This window comes from Hippocampus comes, unplaced genomic scaffold, assembly GCF_001891065.2.
Source record: "Hippocampus comes isolate QL1 unplaced genomic scaffold, H_comes_QL1_v1.1 scaffold443, whole genome shotgun sequence".
Lineage (NCBI taxonomy): Eukaryota > Metazoa > Chordata > Actinopteri > Syngnathiformes > Syngnathidae > Hippocampus > Hippocampus comes.
The window spans coordinates 720,168-744,282 of NW_017805111.1; the positions used below are offsets into that span (position 1 = coordinate 720,168).

The 24,115-nt window shown below is 42.0% G+C and overlaps 4 protein-coding genes across 9 annotated transcripts in view; 1 reads left to right on the forward strand and 3 right to left on the reverse strand.

The window, feature by feature from the left end:
- Nucleotides 1-11,936, reverse strand: part of eml5 (EMAP like 5) — a 34,849-nt gene extending 22,913 nt beyond the window's left edge. For all 3 annotated transcript variants that reach the window (XM_019865504.1, XM_019865503.1, XM_019865502.1), the window contains exons 1-4: nucleotides 11,396-11,936; nucleotides 4,207-4,366; nucleotides 2,157-2,255; nucleotides 1,696-1,764 (exon numbers count right to left, since the gene is read on the reverse strand). In XM_019865504.1, coding sequence (XP_019721063.1) covers nucleotides 1,696-1,764; nucleotides 2,157-2,255; nucleotides 4,207-4,366; nucleotides 11,396-11,592 — 525 coding nt within the window. In that variant the 5' untranslated portion in view covers nucleotides 11,593-11,936. The remainder of the gene's footprint in view (nucleotides 1-1,695; nucleotides 1,765-2,156; nucleotides 2,256-4,206; nucleotides 4,367-11,395) is intronic.
- Nucleotides 11,937-14,038: 2,102 nt separating this feature from the next.
- ttc8 (tetratricopeptide repeat domain 8) lies at nucleotides 14,039-18,762 on the forward strand. Of its 3 annotated transcripts, none has more exons than XM_019865513.1 (14): nucleotides 14,039-14,235; nucleotides 14,639-14,759; nucleotides 14,831-14,894; nucleotides 14,978-15,137; nucleotides 15,224-15,313; nucleotides 15,400-15,444; nucleotides 15,513-15,598; nucleotides 15,899-15,986; nucleotides 16,204-16,314; nucleotides 16,398-16,537; nucleotides 16,622-16,796; nucleotides 16,887-17,009; nucleotides 18,052-18,135; nucleotides 18,221-18,762. In XM_019865513.1, exons 1-14 carry the CDS (start codon nucleotides 14,122-14,124, stop codon nucleotides 18,335-18,337), a joined length of 1,518 nt encoding a protein of 505 aa, XP_019721072.1. In that variant the 5' UTR covers nucleotides 14,039-14,121; the 3' UTR covers nucleotides 18,338-18,762. The 3 variants fall into 3 exon arrangements, with proteins under 3 accessions (XP_019721072.1, XP_019721073.1, XP_019721074.1); XM_019865514.1 differs by lacking the exon at nucleotides 14,039-14,235 and adding an exon at nucleotides 14,360-14,478; XM_019865515.1 differs by lacking the exons at nucleotides 14,039-14,235; nucleotides 14,639-14,759; nucleotides 14,831-14,894 and having other exon boundaries at nucleotides 14,992-15,084.
- Nucleotides 18,633-21,353, reverse strand: LOC109513223 (CD209 antigen-like protein C). Of its 2 annotated transcripts, none has more exons than XM_019865517.1 (6): nucleotides 21,195-21,353; nucleotides 20,983-21,099; nucleotides 20,140-20,391; nucleotides 19,875-20,038; nucleotides 19,554-19,690; nucleotides 18,633-18,909 (listed from the first exon to the last, which is right to left on the reverse strand). In XM_019865517.1, exons 1-6 carry the CDS (start codon nucleotides 21,295-21,297, stop codon nucleotides 18,768-18,770), a joined length of 915 nt encoding a protein of 304 aa, XP_019721076.1. In that variant the 5' UTR covers nucleotides 21,298-21,353; the 3' UTR covers nucleotides 18,633-18,767. The 2 variants fall into 2 exon arrangements, with proteins under 2 accessions (XP_019721076.1, XP_019721075.1); XM_019865516.1 differs by having other exon boundaries at nucleotides 18,633-18,915; nucleotides 21,195-21,352.
- Nucleotides 21,354-22,457: 1,104 nt separating this feature from the next.
- LOC109513179 (perlucin-like protein) lies at nucleotides 22,458-24,014 on the reverse strand (the record flags this gene model as incomplete). Its single annotated transcript, XM_019865438.1, has 4 exons — nucleotides 22,458-22,684; nucleotides 22,766-22,905; nucleotides 23,765-23,854; nucleotides 24,006-24,014. Coding segments are annotated over 4 exons (405 nt in total), but the record flags the coding sequence as incomplete, so codon positions are not given.
- Nucleotides 24,015-24,115: the final 101 nt, after the last annotated feature.

Here is a 24,115-nt window from a genome sequence, read left to right on the forward strand (position 1 = left end):
GTGTGTGTGTGTGTGTGTGGGTGTGTGTGTGTGTGTGTGTGTGTGTGTGTGTGTGTGTGTGTGTGTGTGTGTGTGTATATAAAAGCGAGTGGTTTGTCCACAGCCCTGGTAGTTGTCACAGAAGTTGTGTCTCCCTCAGCCCACGAGTGAGTGGATTACTGCCAGTAAATCTCCTGGATGCTCTGAGTGCTATAATCACTGAGCAAAGGCAGGGCGAGGGAGCAGATGTCACATGGTCTGCAGGGGAAAGGCTGGGGAATTATGTGGGACAATTGCTGGATTGCCCTGCCATTGGGAAACCGGCGTAGAGGGAGGAGGGAGGCGGAGGGAGCAGACTAAGCGCGCATTGTGGAGAGATGGGGGTTCGCGCCAGTGGAGGTTTCTGTGCCACGGCAGTAGTAGCAAGAGTTCAGAGTAGATACAACAGATGAGATTGAGATGAGGGAAGTGAGACTTAACACATGCAGTAGACCAAATGCAACACATTTAGTTGATACAGTGGAAAGCAGTGGAAACGTACGAGTAGCAAACGTTGGCATTTCAATGCCCATAATTAATCCTTATTCATATTTTAATTTGCTCTTTGTTGACTCATTTCCAACTTTTTAAATTTGAAAATGTCTCCAACAGCCGATAAAGTAATCCAACAACTGCACGCCCAGCGGTTGAGTTCAGGAAAATTTCTTCAAGCCAAGGTCAAGAACATCCAAAAGTGATGTTTTGTCATTCACAAATGTCATCACAACAATATTATTTGTTTTATTTTCACACTGATCCAGAAAGCTTAAGAAAACATTCCTTACATGTATGTTAAACGTTTCGATGGAACAAGGAATTCTAAAATGCCCGAAAATGGAAAAATTAACTCAATACAATAAACTTTGTCTATGTCCATATAGAAAGGTGTCAGGTTCTTTTTTTAGAATATCTGCCCTATTGTAGTGTTATAGCATCAATTGAAACACAATAGCACTGCACTGAAAGAAAGGGAAATGCAGTATTTCCAGAAGCAATGGGGTGAGAAACAGTGTTGCCCAGTTGCGATCAATTCTTTGCCCTGAGAATGGAATGATGCAAATGGATGAGAATATCCACAAACTTAGTATGGATGCCGCTGCCTGACATGTCCAATCGGCAGACTTCCAACATAAACATGATTTACCATTTTCCTCATGTTATGGGATGTCCTCCAGTACTCCGAGCTCCTTGCTTGTTATTTCCGAATGGCTTTGCACCAAAGGCAATACTGCATCTTATCCCAAAGGAAAGTTTGGCAGTGACACCGTAGATGAACTGGTGTTTTATTTTATTTTTTTTATCAAAGTTGCTTGTTATCGGGGAAAAAAAAAAAAAAAAAAAAAAAAAAAAAAGGATGATAGAGCAGCTGCAGCTTGTACTGTGGAGAGCTGTGAAAAGCTCAATGAGCAGAGTAATGGTTCATCATACAAAGATAACATTCCTTCCTCTCTGCAGTCGAGAATTGCCGCAAAATTGAGTGAACATATAACATAATGCCAGTCACTGGCTGCATTGCTTGTATGTGAAATCCTCATAACAGAGATATCTAGATTAAATCTAACGTGCACTCCTGATCTACAGTCACAAAAACATCTGTTTTCAGATATTACACAAATCAAACTTTTCCCGTGATGTGTCAAATGAAAAACAATGAGAAAGGCCTGGGAGCATTTGTACCTTGATGTGTTTGACTCCACAGCTTACGAGCTTGCTGGGCTGGTACAAATCCCACGATATGTCAAATATCTGCAGGGAGAAGGCGATAGATACATCAGAGATGGGCTCTCAACAGGACACTTGTATTGACTGCTGACTCTCGAAGCACTTATGTTGCCGTTATTCTCTTGCTTGTCAGATTTGTGGCAGATAAATGAAAGGAGAGTGCTTGAGTGGACAATGTTAAAGTGTGGCAGTTGCCTGTGTCGTCACCATCATAGTTGCTTGAAAAATCTCTTTTGATTAGCTGTGTACACCACACAGCTAATCAAAAGAGATTTTTAAAATAGGCTCTGCAAAACTCACAATCAAGAGGTGGGGCCTCGTTTGTTTGCCTTCATTGAACAGATCCTCAATTTTGCAAATGAGGTTGATCCATGCTCAACTTGTGATGGAAGAAGGGGTAGAAAGAATTGATTTACCCTGTCTGTATGGCCCGGTGCCGCTGCCAGAACCTTCCCTCTTCTCCAGTCCCACACGCAGATTGTGTTTTTAGAGTCCAAGCCCACAGAAACCAAACACTGCGGACAGAAGTACACATCACATAAAATAACATATTCTAGAGTTTGTTGTTCGAATTACAAATAAAAGCTCTCCACTACCTCCACTGTGGCATGGCAGGCCACAATAAAAAGGCTAATAATGGCTACAGAGCAGAGCAGAACAGTTGTCCAGCCCCTGGCACTTCCAGTGAGCTCATTGGAGTGTTTTTGCTGGAGGAGCCTCCTATAGCTGACTGAGTGAGTAGGAAGGAGCAGCCGAGCAGAAGTGAACATAGCCGCTCTTATGGAAATGTAGCTCCACTCTGCTGCCTGCTGTGCAAGGCAGGGGATGCCCTCTTTGATCCACTGACTATAAAATTAGTCTTCGGATGACTCCCTCCTAACTTGTTACAAAACGTGCGCTGTTTAATGCCAACCAGCAGGACGACATTTAAGCAAATATGTGCAGAGACAATTGGGCTGAAAAATGCATCATTTTAAAAACTCAAGTCCTATTTACGAGAAACGCCCGAGGGCAAAGATTGGGCTGGTGGGTCCAGAAATATCACAACAACCGTTCCATGTTTCCTCCGGTTGACGTCGCACTGAGAGACGTCTGTGCACATTTTTTAATTGCTTTTATATTTGGACTGGCTAATCACACCAGGGGTCCCTCTGGATTGTCTTGACTTCTTTTGAATACGTGTGATGAATAAAGGTACCTCACTGGGAAGCGACGCAGCTTCCTCCTGCTTTGAATACTGTCACTTTCCATCTAAATCCAAAGCTAGTTAGCCATGCAGGAAAAGAACATGGGGTTTATTTCTCACGGCAAAATGCGGGAGGTATGAGTTTACTACAAGCGCTTGCATGAGAGACATGCAAAGATAAAAAATAGTTTGGGCATAGTACTGATCTTTAATAAGCCAAAACTTGAGTGTAAAATACCATACAGTCGACTCCGCACATTAGCAGTTTGGCAATCACGCATTCACCCATTCTATGATGTGGTAAAAACAAAATCTGCCCCTTTTTTTTTTCTTTTTTACTTGACTTGGAAAAATACTGTTTACAGTGTGTATGCATGTACTTTTGGAGAACAGTTGTGAAGTTCCATTTTCATTTGCTTCACGGAGATATGTCTCGGCTCCTTGTGTGGTACCTTTGTGTGTCTCCTAATCAATACCCGTACAGCTTTGCTTTGTGATACAATGCTGCAAAAGCAGGACCTCAAATGACTGAAGTATCAAATGTATCCATGTTTAAGTTTGAGAAATGATCTGAAGAACATCGCAGGTTTTGACAGATGACACAGTATCGATCCCATGTCACTCCACCAGGCGTAAGTAATGGTTGTCTCGCCATGATGTTCGTGTTATCTTTCTGTGTATTTTGGCTTGGAAACACCACTCTATGTTAGGCAAAGACTACATGCAGTAGTCTGGATCTTCTGAGTTTTGGACCACAGCTACGTAAGATAACTGAGAATGAGCGCACGATTGAGCCCTAATTTTTGTAACACGGTACTGGAAGTACGAAAGTGGGGGGTTGGAGGCTGCAACTTGACTACACGGAGCAAGCAAAGCAGACGCTGCCGAGAGATGTGCAATTTGCCGTAGGCAGTTTCCTGCACTGTACAGTACTGCATTTTTAAGAGTACGGCAATGTTAAAAGATGTTTATAAGAGTATGAAGTGCTTAAGGATCACAGCTTGGGGTGGTCTAAATTATTAATGCAGGCAATTACAATTTTACTTAACTTTTCCCCGAGGGGGGCGTCAGTTATTCGCAGACATTCACCAATCAAGTTTTGATCTTCCCTTGGCCTAAGTCACCTGGAATAGTTTCCATTTACAACCATGCTCCTAAACGGGCATTATTGAAAATGGATGCGCAAATCCACGTCAAATTTCGCACCCCTGGTTGGGAACGTCTTAAGATCACATTTGTACACCAAAGATGTCTGTATCATTCGAGATTCCCAACTGTACCTGGCCTTCAAGGTCAAACGCCAGGCAGGCCACGCCATGACTGTGCACATCTTTGAGGATGGACACCGTCTGCACAGTGTAGGAGTCCCACACACAAATGTACGGCTCCTTGCCCACCTGCCCCGTGGCCACCAAGACGCGCTCAGGATGTAGAGCTAAACTGTAAGGAGAGCGGGAGAAGAGAAAACAAAACGTTCTATTAGCAAGGCCATTTTGCATGATTGTTGTTTGTCAGCGAGTGTGCTGCGAGCAAGCAAGAGCCGGATTTCACCTTCCAGTAGAAACTACTGCGATGAGATGAACACATTAAACTCATGTTGGGGCTGAACGACGAAGGAGAGGGGCAGCTTGACGAGGTGACATGGATGACTTAACACAGATTCACGCGCACGCACGCAGACACACACACACAGAGCCTAGTTTAATGTGTGCCTGCAGGATGTTCAAAGGGACTAGGAAGCAGTCAGTTTGAGTCCTATGAATCATATTGTCCATTTGTTAAAACACCGCGAAGCGAAATTCTTAGGTCACCATAATAAATAGGGTACCTGTATCGGTGCCGTTATAAAGTGAATTTTACATATTCCACATCAAAACGTATTCCATATCTAACCAAACATTTACTTGGTCTTACAAACACATAGCTTCCTCTCCTTTAGCTTGATGCTAATACAATCTAAAACACCACAGAGGGGCTAATGAATAGCATCAATATTGCAGTATAAATAATTTAATAGTGAGTATTCAGCCACAAACGGTGCAGTAACATATCGCGAAAAATTATGCAAAAACTCTCACACGCAAAAAAAAAAAAAAAAGAATTACATTACTGCAGCTTGGCCGCAACTTTCTTCTGTGTGACTTTTCATCATATCTACGCGTGTTATCTGCATGTGTGCACCACACTGAGCCCCTGGAGGCCGAGGCGCATACATCAGAAGCAGCACATATACCTCCCAGGCTAGTGGAATAGGATTATTCAATGTGTCAAGAACCAGAACACAACTCAACTCTATTTAAGCGGCACTTTAAAAGCAACCGCAAAATGCAGTACACGATAAGATCGAACTTAAAACGCAACAAATAAGAGTAACAACGCAATAAATCGATTAATTTGCCAATTAAGTCTTGTAGGAGAGTGAAATTCATTACCTGCGCATGAAATCGTGTTTTTGAACAATACCCGATTGTGTGGAAAAGCTTTGTTGTATTTGAGTTGAAACTTATGCCGTGTTTAGTTGTGTACCATGGACAGGACAAGCGGTATAGAAAATGAATACATGGATTGTTTGCATAATATTAAAAACTAACAGTTATACTCTGTCAACATGACTCCAGGTACTAAAAGACAAAAACCTCATGGTGGCTTAAGACTTTTGCATAGTGCTTTGCAGTCCAACATCCTGAACAATCGCTGGCCCATTCACCTATCCAATTTTATCCGGGGGGTTTCCTCGTGTAACCAGGCATATGCTTGTAACGTTCTTACATAATCCTCCCCCTCTCTGCCAACTTGAAGCACTCCTGGTCGACAGCTGAGCAACAGCATGCTGCACAAAGCTGTCTCACCACCCTCTTTACGCCGCACCCACCCTTTTAGCAGCCGCCGGTCACGTTCCAGATTCGCTGGGCAATTCATCCTCTTGCTTTCTTCCTCATGGCCTATATTATTCCACGCTGGTTGAGACCTCCCTCCATTGTAGTCAGTATGACTGTTTAGCCAAGTGCCCTCCAGAATGTTGTTAAAATAATTCCATAGAATATAGGAACAGACCTTGACAAGATGTCTAGGGAGAGTAGCATCCACCTAGTCAATGCAAACCAGCTGAAGAAATGCTTTTGAATAATCTACCCTCACTCTCACGCTTCATATCATGAGCTTCGACTTTTAAATCCACGTCCTTCCGTGATATTGTAGTATAAGATGTGGAACATCCCGAAAAGGCAGGCTGGCTGAGAAGATGCGACTAGATTTATCACCCAGCTCTTCTTGTTCTTTACTTCACTACAGATCCTCTCACCCACCTGGCATAGTTTCTCAGCTCAATTCTTTACAAATTACATAATCAGAGAGCAACGCTGCTAAAAATAATATTCAGACACGCAGACAAATAATTGGAACACTTTGAAATGCAGCAAAATCAGATAAAATCTGAGGTCCGACCCCGAACAAGAAATCCGGTTTTACTACATTCACTTGCAAAGAGAGTTGGAAAAAAACAAATGCGATATAATACAGCAGTTTTGAGATGAAACATCATTTTCACTTCAGGAGAACCACTAGCATAAGCAGCTCGTCATGTCAGCACTGCTATCAAAAGGTAGAGTGTTGTGGTTTATCTTTTAACCTTAATTTGCCTCTTTTTGAAATGATCGTCAATGTAAAAAAGTAAGATTCGGCAACTCTGATACTTTTTTTAACACCCTCAATTGATTCAACATGGAAGTTAAAGTATTCTAATAGACTGTATAATAAATAATGCCTGTATAGAACTTTTTTGATTGGTCACGGTCATTAATATTTTTACAGGGAAAATGTTTTTCCAAACACAATTCTGAAAAAAATAAGAGGCTGACCAAAATCCTTCTGTTCTACCTTAAAAGTTACAAAGTATTTTAGAGTCAAATTCATATGAACAGCAGTTTTAATTGCAAATGCGAACGCATCCCCCAACAGGGGACTACTTATATCCCCACCCCCTGTTTATACATGTAACATCTTGAAGCAGAAAACCCTCTTGAGCCGTGAGACAACAAAAGCTTCTCTCTGCTAAAGCGCTGACCAAATACCGCAAGAAAAACTTAACGCCACAGTCCTCCTGTTGAAAAAAATTGTTTGATGCAGCTGATTTACATATGGGACACTTGCCAAATAGTGCATCAATAAAACCTCCAATACAGTATTATAGCTACAGTTACATTATGTGCACAGAAAGGTGACTCTTAGCACAACAGACACATGGCAAAATCAACCACCGAGACATATATTCACATCTATTGATCTGCTCTGGCACAACATCACTTTGTGACTCTCAAGCACAATGGAAAGCAAAACACTGAGCCACATTCTCCAGCAGTGGCTTGCTTTGTCTCCGTTTGCCTTCATGTGATTTAAAAGGAGGTCAGGATTAAACCATTTCTGGGGATATGTATGGGATTTTTCCAGAGGTTTGTCATTTTTAATCCAGCTGTCCACCAAACCTTATCTGAGACACCTGCCCATACACTCGGTACTTAAAACTAAAAATAGAAAAGGGAGATTGGAAAAAAAAAATCTTAATTTAAAAGAATGACGCACATTTGCGAGTATTTGTACTGTTATTTGTTCAAGAAAGACATGACTTCATCTGGACCAAAGATTACGTGTCCAGTTAGGCCAGGGAATGTGGGTGATGTGCTTCTTGCCGGGAAGTGTGCCAAACAAGCATAACATATGGAAGATGGAATTTGAAGGAACCTCCGGGCCTATAACTCTGGCAGAGTTTCGTTCTAAGGTTAACAACACATAGTACTGTAATATTCATTTTGCAGAACTATTTGGATGTTTTTATGCCATTTCCTGGCATATGGTCTGTTGCAAATAAAATAAAGATGCAGTTGAATCTACAACCTTGAGAAGTGACAAGGTGAAAATCATTAGTATCATTCAAGAACAGGAAAGCTAAATTAATTATACAGCAGAACACAACAATAACATCAAATAACCTCATTCTTTGGACAGATGAACTTCGGAATGAAGGGGAAGAGCAAAGTATGGAGAAGGAAAGCAAGACTTACAACGCATACATCATATCACATGGAGGAAGCTTGTGCAATGGCTGTGAATGAAAGGGCTCCATGGCCTTTATTGATGTCATTGATCTGATGTACCTGCTGAGAGGGATATTCCATAGGGTATGTATAGATCTATACTCTACACACAATCAGTCAACCTAGTGAACTAATGTCACGAATATATGCTGTACTTTCTTTTCACATCCTCAAGAAATAAATTGAAGACAGCAAGATCCACAAGCACGCGGCAGCGGTGAGGTCTGCTAACATCCATGGATGAAACTCTGAATTGGATGATGTCTGTGGGCTCCACCTATCTGATGGTCACCGACTACAAAGGATTTTCATTCATGTATTTAAAATGTGAAATAATTGTGTGATAGTTAGAATTAAATGGACCATCCAAATACATTTGAGCCCTTCAAAATGGGGACATAAAATACATAAAATTGGATATAACTTTTAAATGGTGCATGCCATTGGTACGGGTATCAAAATACATGTGGACCTCAATGTAACATACTTTCAAAAAACTGCAAGTAAGCAAGTACTGAACTGCAGCAAATGCACAAACTCCACAGGCTCGTAGTACCTAAGCAATTTTTCGTAACTGGCCTTATTATTTTTTTTATTTATTGCTTCTTATGTAGCAACTGTGCTGCAATAAGCATCACTTCACCAATAACATTTGGCTACCTTTGTGTTGATTGTTTGTTTGTTTGTTTTGTATATAGTGTTGTGTATTGGTTTATTTTTGATTTTTGATTGTGGTGATGTTGTCCTTGTCCTTTGTTGTAGTATGATGATGTTTACAATAAAAAAAAAGTAGTCCCTGTTAATGAATATACGTCATATGTCTTGTAAAATATGACACGCCACAGAAAGTTGTTAACAACCCTGACAAATCTGAATGACAAAAAAAAAATGTAAAATTAATCAGGCTTCAGCATTGTGAAAATTCAACCATTCTTTCTGCTCTTAAACTCTGTGGGTGTGTCCTCTGAATGCACTGAAACCATGCCCATGCTCAACTGTCAATTAAATACCCCCACATCTGTCTTCTGTATTTTTCTTATGCTTGAGCAAAAATATACCCTCTTAAGTCTCAGGTGGCGAGAATATGCCCAACCAATTCGTCACGGGGCTTGCCATACATGACGCATGCCGCTGGCTAGCTCGGTAGCTTATCAAGGCTCCTCTCGGCTGACAAATGGGCAGTGAGCTCATCCGCGGCGTCACTTCCTCGCTTGGTGTTGTGACTGTGTCGTCCACATTACACATTTAGAAACAAACCAAGGACAAGCAAAAGGAAACAAAGCTGTTTCTCAATGTGTAATTTTCATGAAATGTACGGTAATCTATCAAAGGGGCTTTCCGGGGAAAGAAAAGATTACGTTTGTCGAATGATTGAAACGGAATTGATATCTCATAGCAACTGTTATGAGGTGTTATGTCAAACTCTGGTACAACTTTTATTTTCCCAGGCCAACATGTTTGCCTCTTGCCTCCCCGCTACCGCAAATTCACACGTTTCAGTCACTCAACACCCATGTGAGTTGCTTCGCCCACAAGGCAGCAAGTGTTTGGTATCACTGTAGTCCAATGAATAATGGAGCAGGAGCCCAGCTGAGAAACGACAGAGTACAGTATATATTGGCGAGTTATCTCCAGGCCAACACACGCACATGTCAATGCGAGCACTGGAGCGTTGGACACATGTTATTGTTGTGTGGCATGCTGGGAGAGCTGTGACCATCAACGGTGGGATGATAGAGCATTGTCTTCATTTGATCAAAAAACAGCTGCCTCAATGTTTGATGAGCTTTGAAAATGCACACAAACCTCTCGTGAGTGACAAAGGCGGACCTTTTTTTTCTCAAAGGGTCATTTCTGTTTTTTAAACAAAACAGTACCATAAATGTATGAAACAATTTGGATGCAATATTGTTTTTAATTATACAGGAGCCTTTTGGAGGTGAAATGCTTTTATTCCCCCTCTAATGGTTTTATTAGAGTCACTGTTTAATTTTATTTTCAAACAAATTTTGAGGATCTCAACATGATATGCAATGTTTAAGGCAGGGGTGTCCAACTCCGGTCCCCGAGGGGCCCTGTACAGAGAACATATTGTAAAGAACATTTTTGACTTGACTTTCCCTAACTTAACTCGTTTTAACATTTTTAGAGTTGCATTTAAGCCAGATCAAATGCTCTTACGGGCCGTGTACCACCCACCACCATAAATTGGTCACACTTGAATTAAGTACTCACTTAAATATAATGGTCATTTTTTTAAAATGATATTCATTTATCTAACTGTTTACCTATCTATATCTAGCTTTCCATCCATCCATCCAGCTAGCTAGCCAGCTCTCGACAATACCCTATCATAAAAAACAAAAACAAAAAAAAGATGCACATGCCACTCTATCCATCAATTTTATAGGACACACATCCTCATTAGGGTCATGGGTGGGCTGGAGCCTATCCCAGCTGACTTTAGGCAAAACTCGAAGTACACCCAGGACTAGTCTCCAGCCAATCGCAAACGACTTATCCTCATTTTGTCCAGGGTGAGCTGGAGGCTATCTATGCTAAATTTTGGCTACAGGCAGGGGAAAACCCTGGACTGCTTGCCAGCCAATCATACCCAAGAAGAATTTTGATTTTTGTAATGCAGGAGCAGCCTGGGTAAGCATGGGGAGACTATGCAAAATCAACATATCTAGGAACCTGGTATCAAACCCTCAACCGCAGAACTATGAGGTGGATGTGTTAACTACCCCTGTCACCATGCCATGTCAGAAATATGTCTGATAATATATATAAACTCACAGTGACTTTCCACACACTCGGTGGACACAAAGTGGATCGAGCAAAATTGAATTGAGTGATAAAAGTTCACAAGTTCAACCCTTTCTTGAAAGAGAGATCCATGTAGCTCAGCTACCGTAAATACAGGCTGTTCTGAAAGTCACTGTCCATCGATCTGTACATCTCGGTCCATCAAAGAATAACAATGTTATTCTTCCTTAGATCGATTTATGAAAAATTGGGCCATTTGTCTTCTTCACAATTAAATATATTTACAATGATTTGAATTCCAAGCATTCCCTTTGCTTAACCAATGCCCCCCCTTAATAGATTGAAAATTATGGCTGAACGGTATGGTACGGTACGATATTGAACGGTATGGATCCAGATGGAATAATCTAGATGGGTGGCGACAGACGATTTGGGAGGGGACTGTGCTGAAGTGTCCTTGAGCAAAAACAGTGGAGCCCACCACCCCTTCACACGCACGTTACTTAAGTGCACCTTGACGTCCCCTCAAAAGGGACTCCAACATACCCCATCACACAAGGTGACGCCCGCTTCTTGGTGCTAAAGTCAACTATTTTTAAAAGGACTCTACCTGATGATGTCATCGTTGTGGCCCAGGTAGAATTTCTGCTTGTGTTCTCGGGTGTTGTACACCACTCCCACGCCGGCCACGAAGTAGACGATCTCCTTGGCGGCGGTGTAATAGAGGTTGTTGCGACACTGATGTCCCCGGTATCCGTACACCCACTCCAGTCTCAGGTGGCAGTTGGGAGCAGTTCTGTCAGCCATGTCCGCACTTCCCTGTGTCTCGCGGTTTCTGTCACGTCTCAAACAGTGGCATTCACCGAGGAGGATTTAATTTAAGCCCGTGGCTCCCATCAATTCCCCGGCGTTTTCATCAATCCGGGGCGAGCGTAAAAATGTGGCATTTTGGGAGGTTGCAATAGTCCTTCAGCTTGGGTGGAACGACTCTTTGGCTATTCGAGAAGCAGTTTAGGAAGCCGAGTTGTTGAGAGTGGGAGTGGAAGTGGGCTCATACTTCTTTAACTCCGTGTCGCGGTCCTCCTCTTCCACACAGGTCAAAGCTCCTGTCAAATCCTACCAACAAAGATGGAGCTGCGCTATTCCACAAGCTCCGCCTATACAGATGACGGACAGGTCTCTTGTCCAATCAGACTGTGTCAGTCGTTCTCGAGCCCCCCCTAAAAAAAGCAGACAAGGACATAGCTAATTGCATCCTATACAACTGAGTCGGTTTTAATGTGTTTACAATTTACACACGTACCAAATTAATAGAGATCATAAGGTCACATCACCACAAGGTCTTACAATGTTAGCTGTTAAATCACATTTTTAACCATCTGAATCTGATGGACAGCTGCATGGAAGGAGCGGTTAGCCTCACGGTTCTAAGCACATCAAATGATGACAATGGATAAAAGTCGACACACCTTTGTTCAGATGCTTGGTTTTAGTGATATAAATAAAATTACACAAGATCAACTATTTCAAAACTTTGTAGACCATTAATATGACCTGTAACCTGAACAATTCGGTTCAAAAAAGAACTACTGTAAATTATGTTCTGGAGGGGGAAAAATGTAATGTGTTTGCACAAACGTGCATACCATACCACAACTGGAAATGTGGCTGTGTTCTCAAATAACTAATCACATTCAAACGCATGCTAAATGCGAGTTAGCACTCACCTGCCACCATTTAAAATGCCCCTAGCAAACTTCAGATATTCTCGTCAACGTATTATTAGTAGACGTTTTGTATGGAATTTTTATATCTAATTAACACACAGTTCTCCTCTGGCCTTCCTGTGTGGAGTTTCCTGTTCTCCCCATGCCTGCGTGGGTTTCCTCCCACATCCCAAAAACATGCACGGAGGGCCTGTCCTCCGAGACAAGTTTCTCCTACAGGAGACCTAATAAAAAGTCAAATCAAATCAAATTAATGGAAGACTCTAAATTGTCCCTAAGTGTGATTGTGAGCTCGAATGGTTGTATGTCTATGTGTGCCCTGCGATTGACTGGCAACCAGTTCAGGGTGTTCCCCGCCTCCTGCCCAAAGACAGCTGGGATACGCTCCAGCACACCCGCGACCCTTGTGAGGATAAGCGGATTAGAAAATGGATGGATGGATATATCAAATTAAATTCAGTCCACATTGGGGTAGGATGGGGGAATAGCACTTTGCGTATCTGCCTCACATTTTTGATGTTCAGGGTTCAGATCTTGGCTTCAGCCTTCCTGTTTGGAGGTTCCGTGTTCTCTCAGTGAAGCGTGGGTTCTCCGTGGGCACACCAGCTTCCTCACACAACCTAAAAATATTCATGATAGGTTAAATAGTCCATGAAAGTGATTGTGATTTTTTTTTGTGTCTGTGGTTTGGCTGACAACCAGCCCAGAGGGTTCTCTTTTCCAAAGTCAGCTGGGATATGCTCCAGTTCATCTGCACAGGAATGTAGAAGAGTAATATCTGATTGCATGGAGATGAAATATCTGTTTGATCATGATAATCTGATTAAACATTCATGGGTGACAGTAGTCAAGTCACTAAAAGACCAGCGTGTTGTGAATGAAGAGTTTGGGCGAAACATACTGTGTCACGGGGTAAAGTGATCGAGCTTCCTCGTCCTCGTCAGGAGTCTACCTGCAACATTTTAAATTTTGACAGTGAGCGCGGATGGTTGTTCGTTTCTGTGTGCCCTGTGATTGGCTGGCAACCGGTTCAGGGTGTCCCCCACCTACTGCCCGAAGACAGCTGGGATAGGCTCCAGCCCCCCCCCCCCCCCCGCGACCCTTGTGAGGATAAAGCCAATTAGAAAATGAATGAATGAATGAATGAATAAATAAATAATAGAGTCCATGACAACTGTTAAAGTTGGAATGGCCATGAAGCAATTCTTCTAATAAATAGCCAGCAGAATTTAATGTCATATAACAAGGCCTCAAGCAAGTAAAAAGTGCAAACACGGACAGAAAGCTAAAGCCAAGTTAATGAGACGAAGACACGCCATCCTCATTTGCATATCAAGGAAATGAAAAGAGAAAACAAGCGTACACATCAAACACATTGTAAAATTCTATTTAAACATTTAACAAAATCTACTTATGAATGGATCTTTGAAAAACAATCTGATAAACAACCTAGCCTGGTCATAGTTGAGTTTTTTTACAGGAAATTACGTCACGATGACCCGCCCTCGTCTTTCGTCTCATAGCAACAAAGGAAGCTTTGGATTCTCCATAATCCTCTCCCTTCAAAACCCAGCGCTTTGCTTGTTTCCACCCCTGACCGATCGAAGCAATGGAGGTGACGATGGACCCTCTGTTTCTGGCGTGGAGTTATTTCAGAAGGCGGAAGCTGCAACAGTGTTCCGAAATTTGTTCTAAAATATTGCAAGACAGCCCGTACGACCAGGTAATGTGTTGCAGTTAGCAGACTAGCACGAATTGATAGCTTGGTTGTGCTTTTAATTTGTAGGAAATGCGTCTAAATCCTGATTAGTCGACATTGTCTGGAATGTTGCTCACAATCACGTTTCACCTTTTTTCCTCGCTCTTATTTGTTTGCCTCTCGCCTCTTTATTCATGTCTGTCCTCAACATCCCATTATTTACCTCCTTGCATGCTCTCTTAGGACTCCTCCTTGTCTGTTTCTGAGGTAACAATAAGTGTCTATTTTATTGTCTGTTTCTGAGGTAACAATAAGTGTCTATTTTATCATCATCCTCATCATCATCACCGGCATCCGTTTTCTATCACAATCAGGACTTGGTGGCTATTAAGTGGTATTCATGTGATTGTTTCCTCCCTTCTCCTAGGCTGCATGGAGCCTAAAAACACAGGCTCTTACAGAGATGGTATACATTGATGAAATTGAGGTTGATCAAGAAGGGATTGCTGAGATGATGCTGGATGAAAACGCCATTGCTCAGGTTGCACGTGCGTATCGACTCTTTCGGTACCTGTGTGTTGGCAGTGAGCTATTCTTCACAAAAGTAGATCTCTTCTAGGCCCTGGAACTTCTCTGAGACTGCCTGGAACAAGTCATGGGGGTGGTCCCACACCTGCTGTCAGGTACAAATATTGCTGCCTAAATTCAAATTTTTATGAGTGACTTACATGTGTTCAATTGTTTTTTTTTTCTCCCTAAATTGTAGGCCTATGACTCAGTCAGGACGTCCCATTACAGGATTTGTGAGGCCCAATACACAGTCGGGACGTCCTGGCACGATGGAGCAGGCCATTAAGACGCCACGCACCGCAAGTACGGCCCGACCCGTCACCAGCGCCTCGGGTCGATTCATTCGTCTGGGAACAGTGGGTTAACCTGGCTGACTTGTGTGATATGTGGGAAGGTGGTAGGTTTACAAATTGTAATATGTACTTTTCATTGTTTCCTTCAGGCTTCAATGTTAACCAATCCAGAGGGGCCGTTTATAAACCTGTCAAGGCTAAATATGTCAAGATATTCCCAAAAGCCCAATCTGTCCAGGGTAAGACATCGGTATTTTGCACATTTGCCTTAAAGCCTTTTGTGTCGCGGTTGTATTGGTTGAGTAACTTTCATTTCCCTTCTCAGACACTCTTTGAGTACATCTTGCATCATGAAAATGATGTCAAAAACGTAAGTGGGGAATTTTAACAAAATTGTTCTGTTGTCTATTTTCATAACAGTTTTTTTTTCATTTGCAGGCGCTAGACTTGGCTGCTCTAGCAACTGAGCAGGCTCAGTTCAAAGACTGGTGGTGGAAAGTCCAGCTCGGAAAATGCTACTACAGGCAAGTTGCCCCAACACACATGCAAGGGACAGGATACATTCATTTTATAGACAGTAGAACACAATCTGGTCTGTCTCACCTCTAATGTATTTTAGATATGGACCGAATTCTCTTCTCACAGCAAATCATGTACTGTATGTGCTTAATATGTTATACTTAAATGTTCCAAGGTAAACATTTTGACATCATAAAAGCCTTATTCAACTGTACGGGCGGTGCTTTAATTCACATTTTGACTTTTTTAACTCCCATAAAAGTGTGAAAATATCTTCTAAATATGAATTTGTCTCACCTTGGCAGGCTTGGTTTGTACCGAGAGGCAGAGAAACAGTTCCGATCAGCTCTCAGCCATCAAGAGATGGTGGATACGTACCTCTATCTTGCAAAGGTAAATTTAAACGCTGTGCAACCCTCAGCCAAGTCTAACTTGTGAGTGCAAGCACTGATAGGAAGCAACGGATTACTGCACTTAAGTAAAACTATTTTACCTGATTACCAGATTAATTTATTGCTTGTGCTTGTTTAAAAAATAGCTGGAGTTCTTTTTAAGTACAGAGTATAGGTTATTCAGCCTCCTCTGCTAATAAGACATACTTCCCCATAAGCTGTATCAGCGCCTGGATCAACCAATAACAGCCCTCAACCTCTTCAAACATGGCTTGGACCACTTTCCTGGCGAGGTCACCCTACTGACGGGAATCGCTCGCATACATGAGGTATGGAGTGTTGCCGTTAAATCAAGGTCCGCTCATCTTCATGAGCTGTAATCGCTGTCCGTACTGTGACCGCATTGACACAGGAGATGAACAACATGGCGTCTGCCACCGAGTACTACAAGGAGGTCCTAAAGCAGGACAACACACACGTGGAGGCCATCGCTTGTATCGGCAGCAATCACTTCTACTCGGATCAACCTGAGATTGCGCTGCGCTTCTACAGGTCGGACAAAACCTCTTAGCATCATGTCGTGCACATTTCATGATGATGATGATGATAATGGTGACCCACTTCTTGGTTTGCTAGGCGGCTTCTGCAGATGGGGGTGTATAATTGTCAACTATACAACAACCTGGGCCTGTGCTGCTTCTACGCGCAGCAGTACGATATGACGCTGTCGTCTTTCGAGAGAGCGCTGGCCCTGGTGGCCAATGACGAAGAGCAAGCTGATGTGTGGTACAACATTGGACAAGTTGCTTTGGTCAGTGGACCAAATGAAATAATGTCATTACTTTACAACGTGTGGGAAAAAAAAATCTAAAAGCGAATTGCACATATTCTGTGTTTGCAGGGTATTGGAGACCTGACTTTGGCCTACCAGTGTTTTAAACTGACGTTGGCTTTTAGTAATGACCATGCCGAAGCCTACAACAACCTCGCAGTGCTGGAGCTCCGCAAAGGTCGTGTTGAACAGGTAAACCTTTAGGGGCCAAGGTAAACCAGGTCAAGGGGTCCTCCGCATCTGTATGCTGCAAATATTTAGTTTGTCATCAACTAAAATATGTGAATTTGAGAAGAAGCTTCTATTTCCTGACCTAGATAAAGTCTTCTTATCTAAGAAGTGAATCATATCAACACTTTTCATGTCATTGAGATGAACATGAATCACCATTTAACTCATTCAATACCAAAGATGTTTTTTTTTTTTTTTTTTTTAAGAATCCAGGCATTTAATCCCAGATATGTGTTTGTGTTTTTTCATGTGGTAGGGTCAAGAAGGGTCTGAAAATGGCTGGCACTGAATGAGTTAATATGGTTTACCATTTCAACCACTTTAATACTCACATCTTGTGTGATTAAAAGTGTCACTCTTCACTTCATCTCCACACTGCATCCTCCTCGGCTGGCACGGACAGCTGGAGTGTCGGTTTTCTCTTGCTGTTGTCAGCTACTACGCACATTCGGGTCACCATGACCTTTGGTAGTTTTGATAAAAACTGTTTTCCTCTCATTTCTCTTCTTCACCGCTTCATTTCCCTCACATCACGCCAACGAGTTTGTGACTTTATTTTTACCAATCTTGCAGCGCACCACCAAACCGAAATCTAAAAAAAAAGTGGATACATAGGTTAATTATGTACCCACTGCCATCTAGTGGAAGAGCGTATCATTGTTCTGTATGTGGCCATACGTCACTACCATAACTATAAGATGATTAAAAATACATTTGTCGTAAATAAATAATATTCAGACCAATCAAGTAAAAAAAAAAAAAAAAAACATACCGTAATTGCTGAAAACAAATTAAAAAGTATTTCTCTACAGAGTATGTTTCTCGAAAACACACTTTATCTAGCTACTGTATATCCCACTTCATTTATCTCCCATAGCTTCATACAAGAGATATGAATGCATATTTAAGTGGATCTCAGGCAACTTTCTGAAATGAAACATTTTTGATGGCGGCGATTAAAATTGTCGTGACCTGAATTATTTTTCCATCCTTTTGCATTCAGTCAAAAGCCTTCCTGCAGACGGCTGCCACATTGTCGCCTCACATGTATGAGCCTCACTACAATCTGTCCATTCTCTCTGAAAAGGTAATTTATGTCCCCCTGACACCTTTCGTTAATTGAAAAAAATTAAGAACTCAGTAATTTAGTCATCTTTTCTTTACGTGTCCAGATTGGAGATCTTCAGAGCAGCTATATGGCGGCCCAAAAGTCTGAAGATGCCTTCCCTGAACACGTCGACACTCAGCAGGTCTTGGTACAACTTCGCCAGCATTTTGCAGCACTGTGAACTCTTGGAATGGTTTGAATGCTCCCCATGTAGGGTTTTCAAAACCTCTCTTCCTAAAAGTTTTGAAAGAGAATTTTCTCTGTGTAATATAGCAGAAGATTCAATAACGGAACCGGCTGTTGATCAAAGCTGTAAATCCTAACTTAGATGATATTTAGAGCACATTTGTAAAAGTTTAGCTTGCAATTGAGGCTCGAAATGCCGGCCTGTGTATAAACTGGAGAATTATTTTGTAAGAGAATGTATTTTTGACGTGAATGGCAACATAATGTATAAACATGTCAAACAGTGTGTATGTGGTCAAGAGCATTTTTTATTGGTTGAGAGATCAACTTTTGTAGTTTGTTAATACATCTCATAAATTGGAACCATTTTTGACTGTCTGTGTTCTTGACAAATACAGCCGCATCAGTTTAAAAAAAAAAAGACACTAACTGGCTGGCATTTCACAAATCCATTTGGAGTTGTAAATGCACGGGGCATCATTCCAGCCTTGAAAGGGATTGTTTCTGGGGTAGATGGCTCCACAGTCCTCATCGCCCAAGTTATTGGGCTCGCCGTGATTCCAGTAGCTGAAACAAATGGCAGATCATATTGTTCAGCAATCAAAGCCCATTTTTAAAAATTGCTAGGCATTCTTCATTTTACACTTAAAATGTATTTTAGGGACCACCGAGTCCCTCTATTACTCTGTAAGAGGATAGACCATGTTTCATTTGAGAACCTATTTAAGTCAATGGCTTTACACTTCAGTTATTCACACATGCAATATTGTATTTTTAGCATGTACATTAATGTTAAATGGACTGCGGCTTTACTGCGCCATTTCATATCTGCTCTATTCAAATCACAGTGTCACCTCTTTCACACAGTCACACAACTCTGTGTTCATTGACACACTTATGGCACGATATCATACAATTTTTGTCTTACGTCTTGTTTGCAAAAGATGCAATAACAGTATGCCCTGGCTCCCACCTAAATCGTAACTACTTACTGCTTGTGTCTTCAGTGCAACATGTCAAGGCCATGACTGCTATCAAACACGTGCACAGATAGACCTCGAGTGGTGCTGCAGCACCAACCTTTTTGCCCCAGTTGAGTAAATTGCCCTTTGCCCGAGCCCATTTTCTTCTTCATTCATCAATATTTTGAAAAAAGAAAAGAAAGCTCTCTGACATCAACGCAATGATTGGACGCATCACTTAAGCGTTACCCTTCATTCAGTCTTGTTCCGTCCAGCCACTTCCACACTCCTTCGCTGTCCACATCTCGCAATCCGATCCAGAAGCCACTCTGGGAAATGGGTCTCCTTTCGTCATGATGAAGATTTATCAGCTGATTTATTTTCAGCTGATGGGTGACGGCATTTAAAAATACGCACATACACACACACATGAACACACACACACACACACGCACACACACAGACACACACGCACACACATATACACGCACACACTGATGTTACTGCAAGAAATAACAAATGTTACCTTGATGCACTGATTCGATAAAAGCTGTTCCAGATTGGTCTCACCTGTTTCTCCGAACTGTCTATCTTAGCCAGGTCGCTGTCATGCTTTTTGCAAAACTCCCTGGCTTCCTGCCACGACTTGCGAGAGTACGTGTCAGAGAAGCTAAGGAAGTAACATGCCGAGTTGATTAAAGTCCAGCCTGGTAAACAGTGTCTGCAGCCCTCCTCTGCAGAAAGGCATGATTATATTTATGTTGTGGTGATCAAGAAGATATTTAATGACACACTATAGTAGTGGGCCGTGTACTATGTTAAAAACAAGTCTTACTTAGCATTGGTATGTGGGATTTTAAGATAGTAATGTCCATTTGGATTTTGTCTGCCTGCTTTTTGTCATCGCTGCTTCTTGTCGTCTGGTGTTCCACCTGCCACTTGATCATTTGATGCTTTCTCTTCTCTTGCGCCAACTGCATTTCGGCCTCAGCTCGTTTTTTTGAGGCAATTTCGTAGGCCGTGTTCAGCGCAGCCACCTCACGGCTGATGCTCATCACCGCCTGAGACTCGTCTGTGAGGTTGTTGTCTGTTGCCATGGAAACATTGCAGTCAAACACTAAATGCAGCATCTATCAAAGACTTCAGAGTTAGTATACGAATAATAATGTCAAGAATGAAATAGTATGAAGTTATCTTATTGGAGTGCTCGTCAATATATCAATGCAACATTTATTTAAAATCATTGTTTCACTATAATTTATCCAGAAAGACAGCTTTACGGTTTTTAAGACTCAGAACAACAACAACAACAAAAACAAAGCATGCATTTTGTATAAGATGCATATGATTCCTTTATTAATTCATTAAATTCACCTTTTCCCTGAAATTTTAAAACTATACTTCCAAGTACTGGGAATGGAAATCCAAATGCACAACACATCCAGTGCAAATCCAAAAGTAACCTGAACACGGTATATAAGAGACTAAACAGAGCAGCTTGACAGTAAAAACGACAACTTAACCGAAGTGAAGATGCAAAGGGGACTATGCAGTCTGATCACCAAAGCTTGATTACATTACCTTTAACTACTCTTGTTTTTACTTTACACTCCCTTTATTGTCAACTCCCCGCTTGTTGCAATCTAATGGCCACATAACAAGTTCAATGGGGACTCACAATAGACTCCCAGGCCAATATCCACTGCTAGCAGGACAGCGGCAAGCCCAGCCAGCGTGATTTCAAGCACTCTTTGAGAGGTCCAATTGGATGCGGGATTCACCATTGACAAGGACACTCCACGGAGAAGCAAATAAAGCATAAAAGAACTTTTGAGTAGCAAATCAGAGTCCATAACAGGGAGAGGTCTTGTATCTATTAGTATACTGTACCTTGCTTGTCCTGGTGTGAGTGGAGCGGCGGCTCGTCCACGCTCAGGTCCTCCCGGTGTATCAGTTTGTTGTAGGCGCTCTCCTCCATGTTGACTGTTCTCATGAGACCTGCGGGAAGGGAGTATTTGGGAGGACATTGCCCCGTGTGTGCAGCATTACAAACAGAAAAGGTTCATGAGTTAAATATTGACATGGAGACCCAGAGGAAGCAACTTGTAACGGGATCAAAAATCTATAGCCTTCCAGCTCTGCAGTTGATGTTAATAGTTAGTAATTGAATGAAATCACAAAACCTATATTGGTAAATGACAAATCTCCATAGAGGCCAATTTGAGTGTGAATGATTGTATGGGATTGGTTGGTGACCACACTGAATTTTTTTGTTGTTTTTGTTGAAATTACTCAATTTTCTTTCATCAAATGGTTGCACGAAACAAAATCATTTGGATCCAGATACTATTTTTTTCAGCAGACTCCACATCTACTTTATTTTAATTTCCTCAATTTTATTTCAGCAATTGGTTGCACAAAATAAAATCAAATGGCTCCAGATATGATTTTTTTTTGTAGATATACAGTCTACTTAAGAAAAGAAATATATCTTTTACCTTTAATACTCGCTATGGTCAGTCACTAGCAGAAGACTTCATATTCTCAGTTGAAGTATTGAATGGATGCCAGGAAGATTGAGACACAGCTGTGGAGCCTTTTTCTGCGAGATTGCGGAAGAAGCTCTAATCTGTTCAAAATGGTTTCTATTCTTTATGCTTCCTTGGCCACCCACCCGCAAGGAGGGCGACTCTGTCTTGCTCATGTGACTACATGTGACTAGATGGTCTTAACTGATCACAACTAGATGTATACCAAGGGTGTCACGGAAAAGAAGATGCTGAGCCAGGAGGAAAGGTCACAGCGACACAATGGCCTAGCTCAAGTCACCGATCTAAATGGTTTAATCTAAAATTTACAAAACAACATTTAAAGGCAAAACACAATATTTAGAAGCAAGTATATAAGTCTAAAAGAATTTAAATTCAGCTCTATTTGCATCTTATTTCATTTGCACGCAGCAGAACAGCTAAATGCCGATACACCATATTTGCTTTGAACTCTGGGCTCCACCAATCCACCGAGTCTGCTGACCTTAGAAACCTACTGGGTTTGTATTCCATGAGTGCTTCTTTCATGTATTCAGGACCGAAGCCATTCAGTGGTAAAGGAGGACAAGCGCAAAAAAAAAAAATGCACGCATGAATGGATGGATTACATTTGGGGCTTTTATGCGCTTAGGTTTATTGGACATTTTGCATGAGCATGATTACGTTCAGTTCTCCTCAAAGGGCTTTGCCTCCATCTCGCATATCCAGTTGTACAGATGGTCCTGGCAGTTTCCATTGTACCATGTTTTTGTGGCGTCTGTAAAGTAAATAAAAGCTGCACAGTCCCCAGTCTGAAGTCCAATGGTGGTGGGCTGGTGATTCCTCCAGTACCTTGAGTAAATCAAGTCAAATAACATACAAAATTGGATTGTTGTATTGAATAAATGCGTTAGAAGTCAGCAAGATGCACACCCTGTTTCAATGGCAGTCGTGTTGTTTATCCATGTCCATTTTCCCCGTGACTCGGTGTCTCGTAGACCCATCCAGAATCCATTCTGCCACCACAAACGTGAACTGGAGCTCGCTTTTGGAACATTATCACTTATAAGTATCTGGAAGAAAGAAAACCAAAGTTGAACGGAACTGTACAAGTACAAGGTGTTTATAAAATCAAGAAAACAGCAACTCGTTGTTGAGGAGATCCAATTCTGCGCCCTGACTACCGCTGAGATGCCCTTAAGCACCCCCCCCACCCCACACACAACTTTATAGCTCAGTCAACATTTATAATCTATCATAGCCAGATGTTTCTTGCAAGCATGGATACTGTGTGTGTGGTTTGCTTCTCTGTGTGTGACAAAAAATATACAAGCAGAGTAAACATAAATTCCGTTTGAGGGATTGTAATTGGGGGCGGCCCGGTAGTCGAGTGGTTAGCACGTCGACTTCACAGTCCAGAGGTACCGGGTTCAATTCCAGCTCCAGCCTCACTGTGTGGAGATTGGATGTTCTCCCCGTGCTTGCGTGTATTCCGGTTTCCTCCCACATTCCAAAAACATGTATGGCAGGCTGATTGAACACTCCAAATTGTCCCTAAGTGTGAGTGTGAGCGTGGATGGTTGTTCGTCTATGTGTGCCCTGCGATTGGCTGGTAACCGGTTCAGGATGCCCCCCGCCTACTGCCCGAAGACAGCTGGGACAGGCTCCAGCACCCCCCGCGGCCCTAGTGAGATTAAAGCGGTTCAGAAAATGGATGAATGGATTGTAATTGTTTGTCACTACTGGTGTGAACGTGGGAGTGAATGGTTGGCCGTCTGAATGTGCCATATAGTCATGACAGGTGACTCGTCCATGATGTAGTGCATCAGTCGATGTGATCATTTGAAAATTTGAACACTGACCGAGATTTTTTTTTTTTTAATGTAAAAATAAATATATTCTCATGTTAAAAATGAAATATTGCCTTTGGACCTGTTCCTGCAGGTTCTTGATCACGAGAAGGTCCCCGCCTCGCCCAATGCAGTCTGCTCTGCTGTCTTGCCAGTTTTTTTTGGCGTTGGGCTCAGGGAGGGAAAAATAATAGCAGGTTGATTTAAGAAGGGTCCATCCTGATGGACATCTACCACAGTTTTGCTCTGTTGCAACAATCCCAAAATGATGATTATTTAATACAGCGATTCCAAGATTGACTGCACCATGATCTCAGACTTACCAATAATAGCTTTTGTCGCCTCTAACTGAGCCTTTTCTTTTTGATGTATTTCAATTTGGCTGCGAAGGGTGTCACCCAGTCTCGTCTGCTGTTTCAGTTGCAGTTTCAGC

What these genes read in the sequence shown, in the direction of transcription:
- ttc8 (XM_019865513.1), top strand. Translation starts at nt 14,122, where the DNA reads ATGGAGGTGACGATGGACCCTCTGTTTCTGGCGTGGAGTTATTTCAGA. An exon ending in CTCGGAAAATGCTACTACAG is followed by an intron (nt 15,599 to 15,898) that starts GCAAGTTGCCCC and finishes TCACCTTGGCAG; the next exon opens with GCTTGGTTTGTACCGAGAGG. An exon ending in GAATCGCTCGCATACATGAG is followed by an intron (nt 16,315 to 16,397) that starts GTATGGAGTGTT and finishes GCATTGACACAG; the next exon opens with GAGATGAACAACATGGCGTC.
- LOC109513223 (XM_019865516.1), bottom strand. Translation starts at nt 21,297, where the DNA reads ATGAGAACAGTCAACATGGAGGAGAGCGCCTACAACAAACTGATACAC. An exon ending in ATCCCACATACCAATGCTAA is followed by an intron (nt 20,039 to 20,139) that starts GTAAGACTTGTT and finishes GCCTTTCTGCAG; the next exon opens with AGGAGGGCTGCAGACACTGT. An exon ending in TAGACAGTTCGGAGAAACAG is followed by an intron (nt 19,691 to 19,874) that starts GTGAGACCAATC and finishes GTCACCCATCAG; the next exon opens with CTGAAAATAAATCAGCTGAT.